Here is a 17,604-nt window from a genome sequence, read left to right on the forward strand (position 1 = left end):
GGGAGGGATTAGCTGATCTTTGATCTGTGCCTAAGTGCAACATGGTTGAGGTTAGGATTTGGGGAGGGTTTACCTGATCTTTGATCTGTGCCTAAGTGCAACATGGTTGAGGTTAGGATTTGGGTAGGTTTTAGCAGGTCCTATAACTGTGCTTAAGGGCAACTTCTAAGCGTTTTGACGGACGTAGACCAGCATTTGTAGTTGCTTAAGAGTGCTACTTGCAGCGGCATTGCAAAGCCTTTGCTTATGGGACGTCTGCTTGGAAGAGTCGTCTGTGGTATTGACATTGAAATTAGCAGGGCTAATGATGTAAACCTCACATCACTGAGTTCGAATCCGGCCAACAGCCCTTTGACTCCCCACCCTACTTATCTTCCCAACACTATCTCTTCAATTAAAAGGAGTGGGACTACTCACGTCATAGATGACCCTCTGCACCAGATCATACTCGCCCTCCAGAGATGAGTCCAGCAGCAGGGCCAGGGGGTTGAACTTGACCCGCATGCCGTGGTCGATGCGCTCCGAGTCGACCTTCCGCAGGTTGGTCCTCTTGCCCTGCAGGAGGGGAGTAGGAGGAGAGGAGTGAGGGCTGTAGGTGTTTCACAATTACAACATAATGCAGTGACATCTGTTAGCTATGGTCATCGAAATTGCTAAAAGGTTTTAAAATTAATTCTAATAAATGTAACAGTTGGACAATGGATGAAGATCCTCTAAACTTTGTTGAATTTGTATTATCCATCAGATATTGACTGAATTAAAGCACATAAAACATTTTACTGGCTTGGACAAATAATGAATGCAGTTCAGTTATTCAATTTGTCCAATATACATTGTTATTGTATCAGGTATTTTTTGGGGGATATGTTAGAAAATTATATGATGTGCATCATTTGCATAAATACACTGGGTGTACTTGCAAATATGTAACATTAACATAAAGGGGTGGAACAGGGCTGAAACCACCAAACACTTGCTCAGTCTAGCCTACCTGCACTGTCTAGACTGCTTCATTAATTACGGTTGTCACGCACTCTTGCATAGTTCAACAAGTGTGTCAATAGCAGGTATAAAAAAAATCAACACGCTTGGCTTTAGAATGCACCTATCTAAACATTCTTTCCATTGCTTGCGAGATCGAACATAATATCACTAGAATCCAAATGTTCATTTTCAGAAGTTGCTTTAATTTCAGTGCATCTTATTTGCTTTCATTTGAACTTTATTTTTACCCCCCAACTGCATTAAATGATTACTTTAATTCCACAAAAAAATGAACACCCTTCAAAATAAAGTTATATTTCTTCTCTTTATTGTGATGTAAGTGTTGAGACGGTGTGTTAAATCCCAGACGAAGCTTTAGTGTTCTTATAGAGTCAACAGAAAGCCAATGTATTCCATTGAGCCCATTTCAGCCATTACCGGGGTGTGTTTGACAGGTCATTACAAACATTTCCACGGTTGTAATGTTAACAAGAAAAAACTACAGGCACAAGCAAGAGTATGAAGGAGTTGCAGGAGTAAAATGAAATCAATCAATCCAATGAGATTTAAGTGACAAGTAGGGCTGTGGCGGTCACGAAATGTTGTGAGCCAGTTATTGTCATGCAAAAGTCTGCAGGTCTCACGGTAATTGATAGTTAATTAACAAACAAGTTCAGCATCTCCAGGTCTCCAAGCATACAGCTGCATACAAGCCGCTGATGCGCGCTTTTGGAACGTCTACATTTTTAAAAAGTCGAATAAATCCATTTAATACACACCATCACAATAAATCCATTATTTATTTTAGGCAGGCCTAAAGAAACATGATTATGAAGAAAATGTATTTCAGAAGAACAGAATGAGTTGGTCTATGTATGTTATCTGGCTATGCGCCATAGGCTGTCATTTAGAAAACAAGATATGCTTATAATTCCCGTGCTATTATTTTACACAGTATTACATGTTTTTATAGTAAGAAGAATATAATTTAACTTACAGTGCCTTCGGAAAGTATTCAGACCCCTTGACTTTTTCCAAATTCTGTGGAATATTTTTTTTAAATTATTATAATTTTTTTAGCAGAAATGTCTAAAAAAACTGTTTTTGCATTGTCATTATGGGGTACTGCGTGTAGATTGAAAAAAAAGAGAAATACATTTTAGAATAAGGCTGTAACTTAACAAAATAAATCAAATAGAAATGATATTTTTCCTATTCCACGCATATGAAGTGGCTATGTTGAGCGTAGAAGTGAATTTGAAACAGGTCCTATGCACTAGATTGAGTTTTTTGGTCACTTTAGTTGTGAATGATACAAACCTTAGAATGTCTTAGCAACCAAAACATAGATGGGCTGCATGATAGGCTATTGATGATTTGAAAAGTTGCAAATAATGCTTGCACTCTGTTCCTTGCCTCAGACTGCACATGCTGTTCTGTCATCAAGTGATCATATTTTCACCCACCAGACTATTCTCAATTTAATCTCGTCTTTACTAATACAGTACCAGTCACAAAAGTTTAGACACACCTACTCATTCCAGGGCTTTTCTTTATGTTTACTATTTTCTACATTGTAGAATAATAGTGAAGACATCAAAACTATGAAATAACACATATGGAATCATGTAGTAACCAAAAAAGTGTTTGAGATTCTTCAAAGTAGTCACCCTTTGCCTTGATGACAGCTTTGCACTCATTCTCTCAACCAGCTTCATGAGGTAGTCACCTGGAATGCATTTCAATTAACAGGTGTGCCTTATTAAAAGTTAATTTGTGGTATCTATCTCTTTCCTCCTTAATGCGTATGAGCTGTTAGATTCTGGGTTAAACTTGGAACATTGTTATACTAGAGACATGATACATCAGGAGTAATACTATAGTATCTGAGGAGTGATAGAGACTGGTTTTTACATCAGAAGTTAATGGTTATCTGTAGGACCCAGATGGCTTTGGAATGTGCTGGGTAGAGGGGAGGCAGTCACGGGAGTGCTATAGGTGATACAGGTGGAGAGCTTTGGATTAGGCATCAAGGGGATTGAAGTCAGGTCACCTTAAGGGAGGAGGAGCGGTTTATTACCCCATCACTTTGTCTTCCTGTCGAACCATAACAGATGTAAGGGTTGGAGAGAAGGAGGAGTGCATCTAAATTGGAGTAATATATATATATATATATATACACACACACACACACTTGTGTTGGTGGAAACATGTTTTGTCTAATGCAGCTTTATTGATCCTCTTGGAAGAATTAAACTTGGTTATGCTTTCATAGGTTCTAATTAAGAAACTCTACGAACACTAACAGAGTCAATCAGTTGTGTTGTGACATGTAAGGGTGGTATACAGAAGATAGCCCTATTTGATGAAAAACCAAGTCCATATTTATGCAAGAACAGCTCAAATAAGCAAAGAGAAATCATTACTTTAAATTTCAAGAACTTTGAAAGTTCATGAAGGTCAGTCAATGAGGAAAATTTCAAATTGATTAACACTTTTTTGGTTACTGCATGATTTCATCGTTTTGATGTCTTCACTATTATTCTACAATGTAGAAAATAAAGAGAAACCCTGGAATGAATAGGTGAGTAGGTGTCCAAACTTTTGACTGGTACTGTATGTAAAATGAGTTTAGATTTAGAATGACCCCAAATGGCCAGGTACAGAGGCAGGGGGAAAAAACATTTGCACTCGAATAATGAATGTAGGCCGCTTTCCTGCTATGGCGGGCGGGTAGGCTACTCTGGATTTATGGTGGAGCATGTGCTTAATATGAGCAGCTGAAAATAAATATAGTAGCAGCTGGGAACCTCCTATTTTTAGTGGCAACCACCAAAACTCTGCTTTCACACGGGACTGCATATAGAAAAGTCTGGGCTCATAACAACACTCATTTCAATCCACGCATCAACCACTATTTGAGGAGCATGCAGCCTCTCGCTGCGCAACAGGTAATATTCCACCCAAACTCTGTATGCCATGAGCTCTCCAACCCTGTGCCTTCATTTGGGAAACATGTTCAGGAACATAGATAGTAACATGTTTTCACACTAAACACATTTCTGTTGACAGCGCCTCTCTGCACGCTTGAGAAAGGAGTGAGGGGAGATGGAAACGCACAGTGGTGAGATATTCTGTAGCTAAAGTTAATGTGTCAGCCTTTTAATTATGTCCTATTAAAAAATGCACTATTACTAGGCTATTCAAAATCAAATACAAATTCTCTATAAGAGTAGGTTAACTCTAAGCTGCACAGCTCAATCTATGAACCAATAGCATCGTCTAGGCCTATACGTTCTCTCCCAGACTCATGGATAGAACATTTGGAGTTTGGAATAAAGGTAACCAGTCCTTCCAGTATGCATAATAATACAGTCCACACTCAAAGGGGATTACTTGAATATGTTTAATTTTGTAGTATAGGCTAGCTAGACCAATTATGTACCAAAGACAGCTTAAATAAATAAATAAAACATTTAAAGGTTTTTGTGCCATGTGTAATATGCGGTAGGCTATGTATTACAGAATGACACAACCATTATTTAAATTCATTTTGGGGGGGGGGGGGCTTGGGTTCATATAAAGGTTATGCGTATACAGTCGAAGTCAGAAGTTTAAATACACTTAGATTGGAGTCATTAAAACTCGTTTTTCAACCACTCCACAAATTTCTTGTTAACAAACTATAGTTTTGGCAAGTCGGTTAGGACATTTACTTTGTGCATGACAAGTAATTTTTTCATTTCAACAATTGTTTACAGACAGATTATTTCACTGTATTATACTTCCGACTTCAACTGTACATAAGCTCTAATATGCGTACGGGGGGTTTGAATTAATCATCACCTCAGAAAGCACTGTCAATTTTGTTGTGTTAGGCTTTGAAACGATATCCAGAATGACCATGTTTTCCAGTCAATTTGACCTGTTGTTGAACTTCTTCAAATTGATCATCACAGTGAGGTGAGTTTTAAAAGCATGATACTGTTTTGATGTGATTTTCCATTGATGTCAGAGTGGTTAGAGGAACAACAGAGCGCTGAGTACCAGGCCATTAGGACTTGATGGTCGTTAGTGAGTTGGGTACTACCAACGCATGTCCAGAGTGCATAAGAGGAGATTACCGTGACTCAACGGTCACATGGAATTTTACTGCCGTCATGACTCATGACTGCCGGTGTGGAGGTAATATGGTCACCGCAACAGCCCTAGTGACATGTGGATTTTACACCCTTCAAACAGATGGCTGAAAAAGACAGATCCTCAGGTGGGCGTATACAGTTGAAGTCGGAAGTTTACATACACCTTAGCCAAAACCAATTAAACTCAGCTTTCCACAATTCCTGACATTTAATCCTAGTAAAGATTCCCTGTCTTAGGTCAGTTACGATCACCACTTTATTTGAGGAATGTGAAATGTCAGAATAATAGTAGAGAGAATCTTTCATTTCTTTCATCACATTCCCAGTGGGTCAGAAGTTTACATACACTCAATTAGTATTTGGTAGCATTGCCTTTAAATTGTTTAACTTGGGTCAATTGTTTAAGGTAGCCTTCCACAAGCTTCCCACAATAAGTTGGGTGAATTTTGGCCCATTCCTCCTGACAGAGCTGGTGTAACTTAGTCAGGTTTGTAGGCCTTCTTGCTCACACACACTTTTTCAGTTCTGCCCACAAATTTTCTATAGGATTGAGGTCAGGGCTTTGTGATGACCACTCCAATACCTTGACTTTGTTGTCCTTAAGCCATTTTGCAACAACTTTGGAAGTATACTTGGGGTCATTGTCCATTTGGAAGACCCATTTGCGATCAAGCTTTAACTTCCTGACTGATGTCTTGAGATGTTGCTTCAATATATCCACATAATTTTCCACCTCATGATGCCATCTATTTTGTGAAGTGCACCAGTCCCTTCTGCAGCAAAGCACCCCCACAACATGATGCTGCCACCCCCTTTTTGGGATGGTGTTCTTTGGCTTGCAAGCATCCCCTTTTTCCTCCAAACATAACAATGGTCATTATGGCCAAACAGTTCTATTTTTGTTTCATCAGACCAGAGGACATTTCTCCAAAAAGTACGATCATGTGCAGTTGCAAACCGTAGTCTGGCTTTTTTATGGCGGTTTTGGAGCAGTGGCTTCTTCCTTGCTGAGCGGCCGTTCAGGTTATGTCGATATAGGACTCGTTTTACTGTGGATATAGATACCTTTGTACCTGTTTCCTCCAGCATTTTCACAAGGTCCTTTGCTGTTGTTCTGGGATATATTTGCACTTTTCGCACCTAAGTACGTTCATCTCTAGGAGACAGAACGCGTCTCCTTCCTGAGCGGTATGATGGCTGCATGGTCCCATGGTGTTTATGCTTGCGTACTATTGTTTGTACAGATGAACGTGGTACCTTCAGGCGTTTGGAAATTGCTCCCAAGGATGAACCAGACTTGTGGAGGCCTACAATTTTTTTTCTGAGGTCTTGGCTGATTTCTTTTGATTTCCCCATGATGTCAAGCAAAGAGGCACTGAGTTTGAAGGTAGGCGTTGAAATACATCAACAGGTACACCTCCAATTGACTCAAATGATGTCAATTAGCCTATCAGAAGCTTCTAATTCCATGACATCATTTTCTGAAATTTTCCAAGCTGTTTAAAGGCACAGTCAACTTAGTGAATGTAAACTTCTGACCCACTGGAATTGTCATACAGTGAATTATAAGTGAAATAATCTGTCTGTAAACAATTGTTGGAAAAATTACTTGTGTCATGCACAAAGTAGATGTCCTAACCAACTTGCCAAAACTATAGTTTGTTAACAAGAAATCTGTGGAGTGGTTGAAAAACGAGTTTTAATGACTCCAATCTAAGTGTATTTAAACTTCCGACTTCAACTGTATATTATATATATGTCACACAAACAATACATCAATCGAAATGGTTTCCCAATACCAAATATCTCACCATCCACGTACCCCAATATCCACACCAGCACACCAGTTTAGTATGTTTGGCTAAAACATGAATTCATACTATGTAGTATGCTAGTATGGGGTATTTGGACATAAAGTGTGGGTGTGGCTACATACCGGTGGCAGAGTGACTTGTCCCGTGACCTCCGGAGCCTGCATGCTGAGGGTGTCCTCCCCCAGGTCCTGCTCCCCCGAGCTGGGGTATGGAGGGGGCGGGTAGGGCGGGTACTCCTCCAGGTATGCTTCTGTGTGATGGGGGGGCGGGGGGTAGGGCTCTGGCTCTTCTTCCTCCAGCGACTGGGGCAGTGTGTGGCTGGAGGAGGAAGAGGGCTCTGGGATGGGCGAGCGGGAAGGCTGAGGTAGAGGCACTTGTGCGTCTTCCTCTGTCCCAGTGAGGGACGCTGCGGCGGCAAAAACTTGGGACGTACCAGTGCGGTCTGGGGCGCCAACGGCACTGGTGCCCTCCTTCCATGTTCCTCCACCTTCACCCTCGTAGGGAGACGCCACAACAGTCTCCATGGCGGCCAGTGTGGTCTTCTGGTAGAGCAGCTTCTGGATGTTGGGCCCCGCGGGGCCCTCAGGCTCTGTAATGGAGCTGCGCTTCTTGAGGGGCCGCGGGGCATGGTGCAGCCGGCGGCGCAGGGCCTCCAGGTCGGCGTCGCTAGGGTGCCGGTGGGGGTGCGAGATGAAGGGGAGGAGCTTGGTGGGGCTGAGGGGACGAGGGGCCCGCTCTGTCTCCTGGCCCCCCTGGTTCTCGGGGGCCGGAGGCGCCAGACCGGGACCCCCCTGGTCCACTTCGAAATCGCCGGCCACCGAATAGATGGAGTCCTGAAGGAGCGACTGCTGCCCCCCACTGCCTGGGATGACTGGCTTTCCATACACTATCAGAGAAGGAGTGAATGGTCAATGCGTGTGAATGGGATCAAGCAAGCTGCTTCATAGCAATAAAACAATCTAGCACGCTAACACAATCCCCATTACATCTTTTAAAAGAGTCTAAGGCTGTAAGTAGGGACATTTAAGGCAGGTATATTGCAAAACAATAGAAAATCCAGAATGATTTTAACAAATTACTCAGTTTAGTAACAGAGTAAAGATCCAGGAGTCACAGAGACACTACAGTAGCCAATGGCGCCTTCTCTCACCTCTGGGCTGCGTGCGTGTCAGAGTGCCCCCGCCTGTCCTGGGCTGTTGGGTGTACATGGAGTAGATGGAGGAGGCCGCCACCGTCTGTGGCTTCTGGAGGACAGGCACTGCCACTGTGGACTCTGGAGGATCGGGGGTGAAGGGGCGCACCGTGGCCGCCGGAGGAGCCTCCTGCTTGGGGGGCAGAGGCAGGGTGTGGCTGTGGATGGGGATGGGCGGAGGTGCACACAAATGGAGGGAGGCGGACGGTTTTGCCTTGCCCGGGAAGGTGCCCGTGCTGTAGGGCGGTTTGCCGAAGGTCGGGGGCTTGGTAGGGATAGGAGGTGGCACCTTGCCGAGAGCCTTACCACCAGCCTATTGAGTCAAGAAGACCGTAACATACATAGTATGATGAAAATGAAATGCATAGTAATATCACTGCAACAAAATGTCAGTTAACAGCTGGTTTTATCCAATGCAACTGACAGTTCACACACATATCCAGTATTAAATATGTGGGCCATGAAGGAATCAAATCTCCAACTAAAAAACAATGCAACCCTGTATATCAAAAATACATTGAAGCTGCTTCATTGACTAATCAGTTATTTTTGGAAAAAGCTAAACAATGGAGAGTGGAATAACCTATATCTCTCTGTCCACATTCTCTGTGGGTCTGTGATCATTTCTAGCAAGAAAGGAAGTCCGGTAGGGAGAAACATAGCAAGGGAGCATCCTTTAAGTATACTGCATGACCCTCGAGCCTCTGTGGATACTGTATGGGCTCCCGAGTGGCGCAGCGGTCTAAGGCACTGCATCTCAGTGCAAGAGGCATCACTACAGTCCCTGGTTCCAGGCTGTATCACATCCGGCCGTGATTGGGAGTCCAATAGGGTGGCGCACAACTGACACAACGTTGTCTGGGGTTTGGCCGGGGTAGGCCATCATTGTAAATAAGAATTTGTTCTTAACTGACTTGCCTAGTTATATAAAATAAAAAAAATGAAAGGTTCCTAAAATGCTTCTGAAAATCAGTGCAGTACCTGGGCATCCCTCAAGAGGTCCTCGCTGCTCTGATAGTTCCGTGAGGCGACGGGAGGCGGGGTGTCAAACATAGAAATGTGACGCCCCTTTTGGTCCTTGAGGGTCTCGGCATCTCCTGCAACCACAGAGGAAACCACATCAGAACATTATCTGAACCATATGACATTTACATGATCAAAACCATATAACATCCATGTCATATTAGAACATTATCCAAACCATATGACATCCACATAAGAACGTTAACCGAACATTACCAAGATGGTCCGAATCATAAACACATCAAAATCAGTGTAACCTGGAGCCAGTCTTAATTTTGAAAATATTCCCAGCATCAGTCTAATAAAACACTATGCTATATCTCAGGGGGTGGCCTGACATTAATTTCGAAATAATATGGCCTAAGGAAGAATTCCCTTCTTTAATTCAAAATTGCCCATTCTTTTCTATTAGGATTCATGCAGTGGAACCGACCCCAACCCTGGTTCCTAGCCAAGTCGAAAGAAGATACCTGAGCCCTGTGAGGAGAGGCTGGACATGCGAGGCAGAGTAGAGGACATGCCATGATGACTGCCGCTGGACTCCGCACTGGAGCTGGACCAGTCGGACAGCTTGGACATCTTGGATGACTGGAAACCTGTCAGAGCGTGGAGAAGTGTTAACACATGGAAAGAGCACTTGAATTGCAAAAGGCAAATAGATGTACACAATCTACTACTGCACAGTTACACACATGCACAGTAACACACGGCCAACGCATTCACTTGCACAAACACAAGTGTGCGCACACACACACACAATCGCAATTGAACACACACACACACACACACACACAAAGTAAAATCATCCATAACGAAACAACATTTTTACCTGAGTAGGGTTTAAGCGGTCTAGGAGGGGCCTTCATGGAGGAGTCTGGCATTGGTAAGGTGGTGGTGCCGTCGGGGTAGGCAGGCTTGATCAGGAGCTCCTGTCGGCTGGGCACCGGAGGCCCTGGGGCCGCGGTGGAGGACAGGATGTAAGGGCCCACGGCCGCCACCCTGGATGGGCCACACGGCTGCAGGGCCTGGCTCTTTGTGGGGACCTGGAGAATGTTTGGGTAACACTTTATCTAAAGTTAGCAGGTATGATGCTTTATTAGTATGAGCCTTAATAATATCTTATTATGAGTCTTATGTAATGTCACGCTATGTAGGCCAGGGATGGGTGGCCAGCGGTTTTGTAGGCCCGCGGATCATTTTCCATAAAAAAAAATATTAATAATAATATCATAAACAACGTTTTTAGGAACTCAGTTGGGGTCTCAACTTACTGCTGAGAGTTTAAAAAAATGTTCTCTGCTGTCAAGGGGGCTGCTAAAACTTTTTACTTGCATGGTGAGGGGGGGGGCAACAAAATGTCACTTAAGTGCCCCCAAAAGTATGGATTTGGGTACTCAGACACTTAAGCCACTGTGGACCCTCGTGATAAGTTCGGATTTTCTGTGGCCCCCACCCCCATCAAAGGTGCCAATCCCTGATGTAGGGACACAGGAGTAAAAGATTACTCCTGCACACATCACATTGATCTCATGGACTGCTCTGTCTAGAAATTGGTGATACATTTCCCTGGCCCCACTCCTCAGCTTAGTTCCAATAAACGTGGGGCTGATGGGGTCTGATGAACACTGCCTTAAGGGAACAACAAAGCTTTTTAACTTTGAACCTCGTCTTGACTCACAGGCAGGTTCTCCTTCTGCTGCAGCGCTGCCTTCTTCTTCCACAGGCGTTCGCGGAGTTCGGCCACTCGCTTGTCCATGGTGGCCACCTCCAGGTTGCGCTTGCTCAGGCTCTCACGCTGCTGTTGCAGCTTGGCATTCTGGTCCTGGTTCAGCTTATTCCTCACCTTAAAAATCGGGAGGAGAAGTGAGAAAGAGCTAGAGTCAGCGTTGTGTGTGTATAGAGCTTTTCCCACTACTGAGCTGAACCAAGCCGAGGCAAACCAAGCTCTACTGAGTTCTAAGAAAAGCTCTAAGAAAACGTCAGACAGCAGTTTTATTCTGGGGTATACACTATATATACAAAAGTATGTGGACATCCGTTCAAATTAGTGGATCCGGCCATTTCAGCCACACCCATTGCTGACAGGTATATAAAACCGAGCACACAGCCATGCAATCTCCATAGACAAACATTGGCAGTAGAATGGCCTTACTGAAGAGCTCAGTGACTTTCAACGTGGCACCGCAATAGGATGCCACCTTTCCAAAAAGTGATTTTGTCAAATTTCTGCACTGCTAGAGCTGCCCTGGTCAACTGTAAGTGCTGTTACTGCAAAGTGGAAATGTCTAGGAGCAACAACGGCTCAGCTTCGAAGTGGTAGGCCACACAAGCTCACAGAACGGGACCACCGAGTGCTGAAGCGCGTAGTGCGTAAAAATCAACCATCCTTGGTTGCAACACTCACTACCAAGTTCCAAACTTCCTCTGGAAGCAACGTCAGCACAAGAACTGCTCGTTGGGAGCTTCAAGAAATGGGTTTCCATGGCCAAGCAGTCGCACACAAGCTTAAGATCACCATGCGCAATGCCAAGCGTCGGCTGGAGTAGTATAATGCTCGCTGCCATTGGTATCTGGAGCAGTGGAAAGGCATTCTCTGGAGTGATGAATCACGCTTCACCATCTGGCAGTCCGATCAACGAATCTGGGTTTGGCAGATGCCAGGAGAACGCTACCCAGATGCCAGGAGAACGCTACCATGCATAGTGCCAACTGTAAAGTTTGGTGGAGGAGGAATAATGGTCTGGGGCTCTTTTTCATGGTTTGGGCTAGGCCCCTTAGTTCCAGTGAAGGGAAATCTTAACGCTACAGCATACAATGACATTCTAGACGATTCTGTGCTTCCAACTTTGTGGCAACAGACAATGCCCCCATGAACAATGCAAGGACCATACAGAAATGGTTTGTCGAGATTGGTGTGGAAGAACTTGACTGGCCTGCACAGAGCCCTGACCTCAACTCCATCGAACACCTTTGGGAATTGGAATGCCGACTGCGAGCCAGGCCTAATCGCCCAACATCAGTGCCTGACCTCACTAATGTTGAATCAGTGCCTGAACTCTTGTGGCTGAATGGAAGCAAGTCCCCACAGCAATCTTCCAACATCTAGTGGAAAGCCTTCACAGAAGAGTGGAGGCTGTTATAGCAGCAAAGGGGGGACCAACTCCATATTAATGACCATGATTTTGGAATGAGATGTTCGACAAGCAGGTGTCCACATACTTTTGGTCATATAGTGTATGTTTGTTGTCCCGCTGTGTTCATGATGTTATTTTGCAGAGTCTACCTGTAAATGCTGCAAAATTAAACTTCTGTGGAAGCAGACAAATCTGATCTTTTCTTACCTGCAGCTCCTTGTAAAGACGCTCCAGCTCGCCGGCGGAGCTCGGGCCGTCACGAGAGGACTCCATCTTGACGCTTTTCAGGGTCTCCAGCTGCCTGCTCAGCTCCTCCACTCTGGAGACGGCCACCAGGAGCTCGCGCTGCTTACTCTGAAACAGCCCGTTCATCTGCTCTATCTCCTCCACTATACGGTCAGGCACACACACGCGCAAATCAACAAACACATGCAAGCACGCACACACACACACACGATTGTTAGTCAAATTTGAAAAGTAACATTTAGAGAATGCTAATGATGTGTTAGTTCAAACCAAAATCTAAATGTTCCGTTAACGTCAAGATTTTATCTTAAACCTAAACATGTTCTGTGAACATCTGGTATGGCAGATTTTGTTTTTAATTATTGAGAAATGTTTTAGCTAACATTCCCCCAAATTGCACCTTCGGGTTCAATAGTTTTTTGATGTCCAAATAAATAACCTTAATACACAACGTTCCCATAACTGTCAGGTGTACATTCTCAGAATACTGGACAAAATAATATTTTGGAAACTAAAACCTGGAATCTCCTTTTGAACCAAAAGTAGTTCGCTGGGTGTACGATGTAGGCCTAAGCCAACCAGCTAAAACAGTGGCATTTCGTGCGAAGCAATGTCGAGTGTGTCAAGTTGGGGGAAAAAACATGCCACCCAGAAAGCCCTACTCAGCTCCTTCCCCAAACCCCTCTTCATCGATTGTCCTCGACTCCTCCCTCTCCCCTTGGCACTGACCCAGTTTGCTGTTGCTTTGGCGTTTCTGCTCCACTTGACCCTTGAGGGCCCGCACCCGCCGCAGCTTGGTCTCCTGGTTCTCGGCATTCTCACGGAGTTGACGGAGTCTCTCCTGCTCTGACGCCTGCTGCTGCCGCTGCTCTTGCAGCCTCAGGTAGAGCAGACGCTGCTCCTAGCCGACCAAACAAGAAAACACTTTCAAGTTCAGATTAAAGTTTTTAATAATACCCACTGTGTATTAAAGTAGTCAAAGTAGTAGTATTTGGTCCCATATCCCTGGCACACAATGACTACATCATGTTTGTGACTATATACAAACTCAGCATTTGCAGTTGTTTTGGGGTGTCTTTTGTGTCATGTCTTGCCCAATAGTAACTAAATACGGAATAATGTATTGTCATTTTGGAGTCACTTTTAGTGCATGTGAGAATAGAAGATGTTTCTGAACACTTATACATTCATATGGAGAAGCACAAAGATGATACATACCCCACTCGCTCTGGATAAGAGCGTCAGCTTAATGACTCAAATGTACATGTAAAATGCTAACCTTCACTGTTACCAGTAATGGCGAGAGGTTAGCATTCTCTATTGTAGCCTTTGTAAACTTCTAACTCGGTGTAGGTCACACAGACCTTCCCATGTCTTTAAAGAAAAAGACTTGCCTTTATTAATAGAGCTTAATCAAGAGAAGGCAGAGGGGACAGTGTGAAGAAGAACTGTCTAGGAAGAAACCTTGAGAGGAACCAGACGCTAGAACGGGCCTATTCAACTGGAAGCCTATGTCAAGCTAATAAGCATTGGTAAGAAAGGGAAAGAAACAACTTTTTTTATTAGACATTGTCTCATCTAGAGCCCTGCCATACAGGCCTATCTGCCTCACGCTGGCCTCGGCATGAGACAAGGTGAAGAATGACATGTCTTGACCTTATTTAGTGGCTGTACTCCTCTGCCAAACGAGTCAATGGGCTTGTTTGACATCGACTGCACTGATCTACAAATCCCCTTGATTCATAAATAACTACTGATTATTATTTATAGCCAAGTCGGTCAGTCACAATTTACCCACAACGTATCATACTCTCCAACATGGCCAATGTCTTGCCCTACCTTTGAGGCCAGGAGCTGCTGCTGCGAATTGATCTGCTGCTGTTGCCGTGACGCCATCTCCTGCAGCTCCGAGAGGGTGATGTCCATGCGAGGCGGTGCCACCTGGGGGGTCAATAATGACAAAGAACGTGTCACACCACACCATTAAACCATCGGCTTCCACCTTCCTTCATTTTAAGGTAGTACAATTTTTTCCACTCACCCCATTTTCCATGCATCGGTCCACAGGGACCATGACCATGTTCCTTTTGGCTGAGTGATCGGAAACCCTTGATCCGCCTATACAAGACAAAATACAGCGGTCTTGTGAGTGTGTGTTTGTATCTAACTGTTGGAGAGGGACATGCATTTGCTTCACAACTGATCATGGGAAGCATAAAGAGGTGAGAAGCTAATTGCTATTTGGGGAAAATTCCGCATCCGGAGGAATCACTGTTAAAAAGGGAGCTCCAATTTGTTTGTGTACTACAGTCTGTTTATGATCAAAGACGGAACAAACATGACCCGGAAAACCGACACAAGACCCGAGCACGGCACCATGAATAGGGGTCATACTCTGAAGATACGGGATGAAAAGGACAAGCATGAGTTGTAGAACTGCTCATTATGTAATAACTGGTGGAGCAGCCAAAGAACCAAGCCTCGTCCACACAGTTGCTCTTCCCGTGCCAGTGTCTGACGGTTACGCAATGCTGTTTTGCGAACAGCTTATATGGGTAACCAAAAAAGGCCGAACAACAAGGCTGATCCCTTTAATAAACTCTTTGGGGGGCCACAACTCAGGCTTATTAGTTTATACAACCCAAATCCTACACCTTATATGGTAATAACAGCACAAGCAAAACAGGGAGCCGAGCCAGACTGGTTGTAATTGACTACAATCGTGTCCCGAGAACAAATTATAAAGCCTTTGTGCTGTGATATCCCTTGCACTGCTCTGTTGCGTAATACGGCTTAGTCCTGCGTAGGGGGCCCGTCATTCCAAGCAACTAGAAACCCAAACTCATGGACCTACACAAAGGTTCTCAAATGAACAGAGAGCCTTGGGTTAAGAAAGAAAGGGCTTTCTGTTGTTTTCAAGTAACATAAAGGACTGAGGGGGCATCACATAGTGGTACCATTGAAAATAACATGACCATGGCTAATCGTCTCATGAAAACGCAACACAGATATTCGCAGAAAAAAATAACAAGCACAAAACCTAAATCACAGCAATGAAAGTAAAGTGTACTGTTCCCTATGGGCTCACTTTAACCATGAGCATGGGCGTGTTCATGACACCAATTCTGTTGCAAAGCGGTTCTTAAATGGAAGCAAACGGAACAAAAACGGGGAGGGACCTACCTGAATTTGTCCAATAAAAATATGTTTTTACTCTGTTTGCTTCCGTATGGTTCTTAAATGGTATCCACAATGAATACACCCCAGCTGAGAGGGCGGTTAACGGTTAGCATGCTACCTAAGACTACAAGGTGCAGTTGTTAAAAAGGTGCTTCCACATGTGGAAGCTAGGTGAATTGCAACAGCACTAGGCTGTATTCAAAACAAATATCCCCCCTCCCCCGTAACATGGTGGAGACTCGCGCTTGAGCCTTTTACTTTCGGTCGTGGTCCACCAGCTTCAAACTGCTGTAAAAACTAGATTTTTTGTTATGAAATTTATTTTTTGTTATGAAATATATTTCACAGCGATATAGATGGTACAGTGATTCCCTACACTATTCAGTGCTTGTTTTCTCACATAAACTGAAATTGAGTGAACAGTGTAGAATTTTAGCACCCAGGAAATGACAGAGCAATTTCTACATTGGCCGCTTGACCTGATTTCCCCTAAACACAGCCACAAAATCAAAACAGCTTTCCCATTTTGTCAACAGATGCCACCCTGTCAGGAGAAATCAATAAGCGAATATCACAGTTAGGGTTGCAAAGGGTCGGAAACCTTCCGGTAAATTTTGGCAATTTTGCTTAAATTCATCAAAAAGCTTGCTTATAACAGTGAACCTTTTTTGTGGGATACACATAAGGCAATTCTAGGTCTTGTGGCATATTTTGGTTTGTGGCATATTTTAGTTAAACTATCCCCAAGTCAATGGAATTGCAACCCTCTGCATGCACAGTGCACTCTTCAATCAAATGTACAGCTGATTCTCAAGATCTTGCACACTAATGAGATGCTATTGAGCCCGCACTACTACACTGTCTGAGCCAAGGAATACTTGCTTTCTGGTAAGTTTTGATTACAATACTGGGTAGGGTGAATATATTTTATGACATACATGATTTTTTGTTAACTAGTAAATAGTTGCCTACAGCAAAGAGTGTTTAAATAATTTCTAACATGTTAACAATTTCTGCTAGTTAGTTTTTGCTACCATGTGGGTTTTAACTGAGGAGTATTAATTCACCTTTTTCCATAAATGTTTAATTTTAAAAGATTTATCTTACAAAGGAGTTGTTTAATCTAACTGCTTAACTACATATCTGTACATGGAATTATATATATTTTTTTTTTTACAATTTATTCCTAATCTTTCCCAGAAAATTCCACGGGCACTATCTGATGTGTGGAGAAATTTCACTGCAGCTAATGTAGAAGGAAGAGCAGTGTACTGTGCCAAATCATATGTGAAGAATGCAACAAAGATGCAGAATCATCTGGCCAAGTGCATAAAATTCCCTCAGCGCTCACAAAAAGCAACCTCTGACAAAAGTCCCTCTACTTCTATTCGAGGTGAAAATGATGAATCAGACACCTTCTCGATATAAAAAGTTTTTAAGACTAAATGGAGGAACGTAGTCAGAGAAATGCTGTTTATGCAACTGGTTCACCTCTGATGCTCACAGGCAATGTGTATTCGAAGAGATTTCTGAATGTTCTTCGCCCAGCATACACCCCTCCAACCAGACATGCTTTATCTACTCATTTGCTGGATGCAGAGTTCAACAGAGTTCAAGTGAAGGTCAAGCAAATCATAGAGAAAGCAGACTGTATTGCAATCATCTCTGATGGGTGGTTGAATGTTCATGGGCAAGGAATAATTAACTACATAATCTCCACCCCTCAACCAGTATTCTACAAGAGCACAGACACAACAGACACTCCAGTCTCTACATTGCAGATGAGCTGAGGGCAGTCATCAATGACCTTGGACCACAGAAGGTATTTGCACTGGTGACAGACAATGCTGCGAACATGAAGGCTGCTTGTTCTAAAGTGGAGGAGTCCT

At 43.6% G+C, this 17,604-nt stretch overlaps 1 protein-coding gene across 2 annotated transcripts in view; it reads right to left on the reverse strand.

Moving 5' to 3' along the window:
* The window catches only part of LOC120065002 (apoptosis-stimulating of p53 protein 2-like), a 44,995-nt gene that overhangs the window by 4,724 nt on the left and 22,667 nt on the right, over positions 1 to 17,604 (reverse strand). Inside the window, exons 4-14 of one of the 2 annotated variants that reach the window (XM_039015650.1) lie at positions 14,577 to 14,653; positions 14,375 to 14,476; positions 13,265 to 13,436; positions 12,497 to 12,678; positions 10,834 to 10,998; positions 9,985 to 10,198; positions 9,626 to 9,751; positions 9,114 to 9,229; positions 8,091 to 8,445; positions 7,063 to 7,826; positions 418 to 555 (exon numbers count right to left, since the gene is read on the reverse strand). In XM_039015650.1, coding sequence (XP_038871578.1) covers positions 418 to 555; positions 7,063 to 7,826; positions 8,091 to 8,445; positions 9,114 to 9,229; positions 9,626 to 9,751; positions 9,985 to 10,198; positions 10,834 to 10,998; positions 12,497 to 12,678; positions 13,265 to 13,436; positions 14,375 to 14,476; positions 14,577 to 14,653 — 2,411 coding nt within the window. Of the gene's footprint in view, positions 1 to 417; positions 556 to 7,062; positions 7,827 to 8,090; positions 8,446 to 9,113; positions 9,230 to 9,625; positions 9,752 to 9,984; positions 10,220 to 10,833; positions 10,999 to 12,496; positions 12,679 to 13,264; positions 13,437 to 14,374; positions 14,477 to 14,576; positions 14,654 to 17,604 lie in introns of both variants that reach the window. The other variant, XM_039015641.1, reaches the window with a different exon arrangement.

The sequence above is a fragment of the Salvelinus namaycush genome, chromosome 2, assembly GCF_016432855.1.
Source record: "Salvelinus namaycush isolate Seneca chromosome 2, SaNama_1.0, whole genome shotgun sequence".
In the NCBI taxonomy this organism is placed as follows: domain Eukaryota; kingdom Metazoa; phylum Chordata; class Actinopteri; order Salmoniformes; family Salmonidae; genus Salvelinus; species Salvelinus namaycush.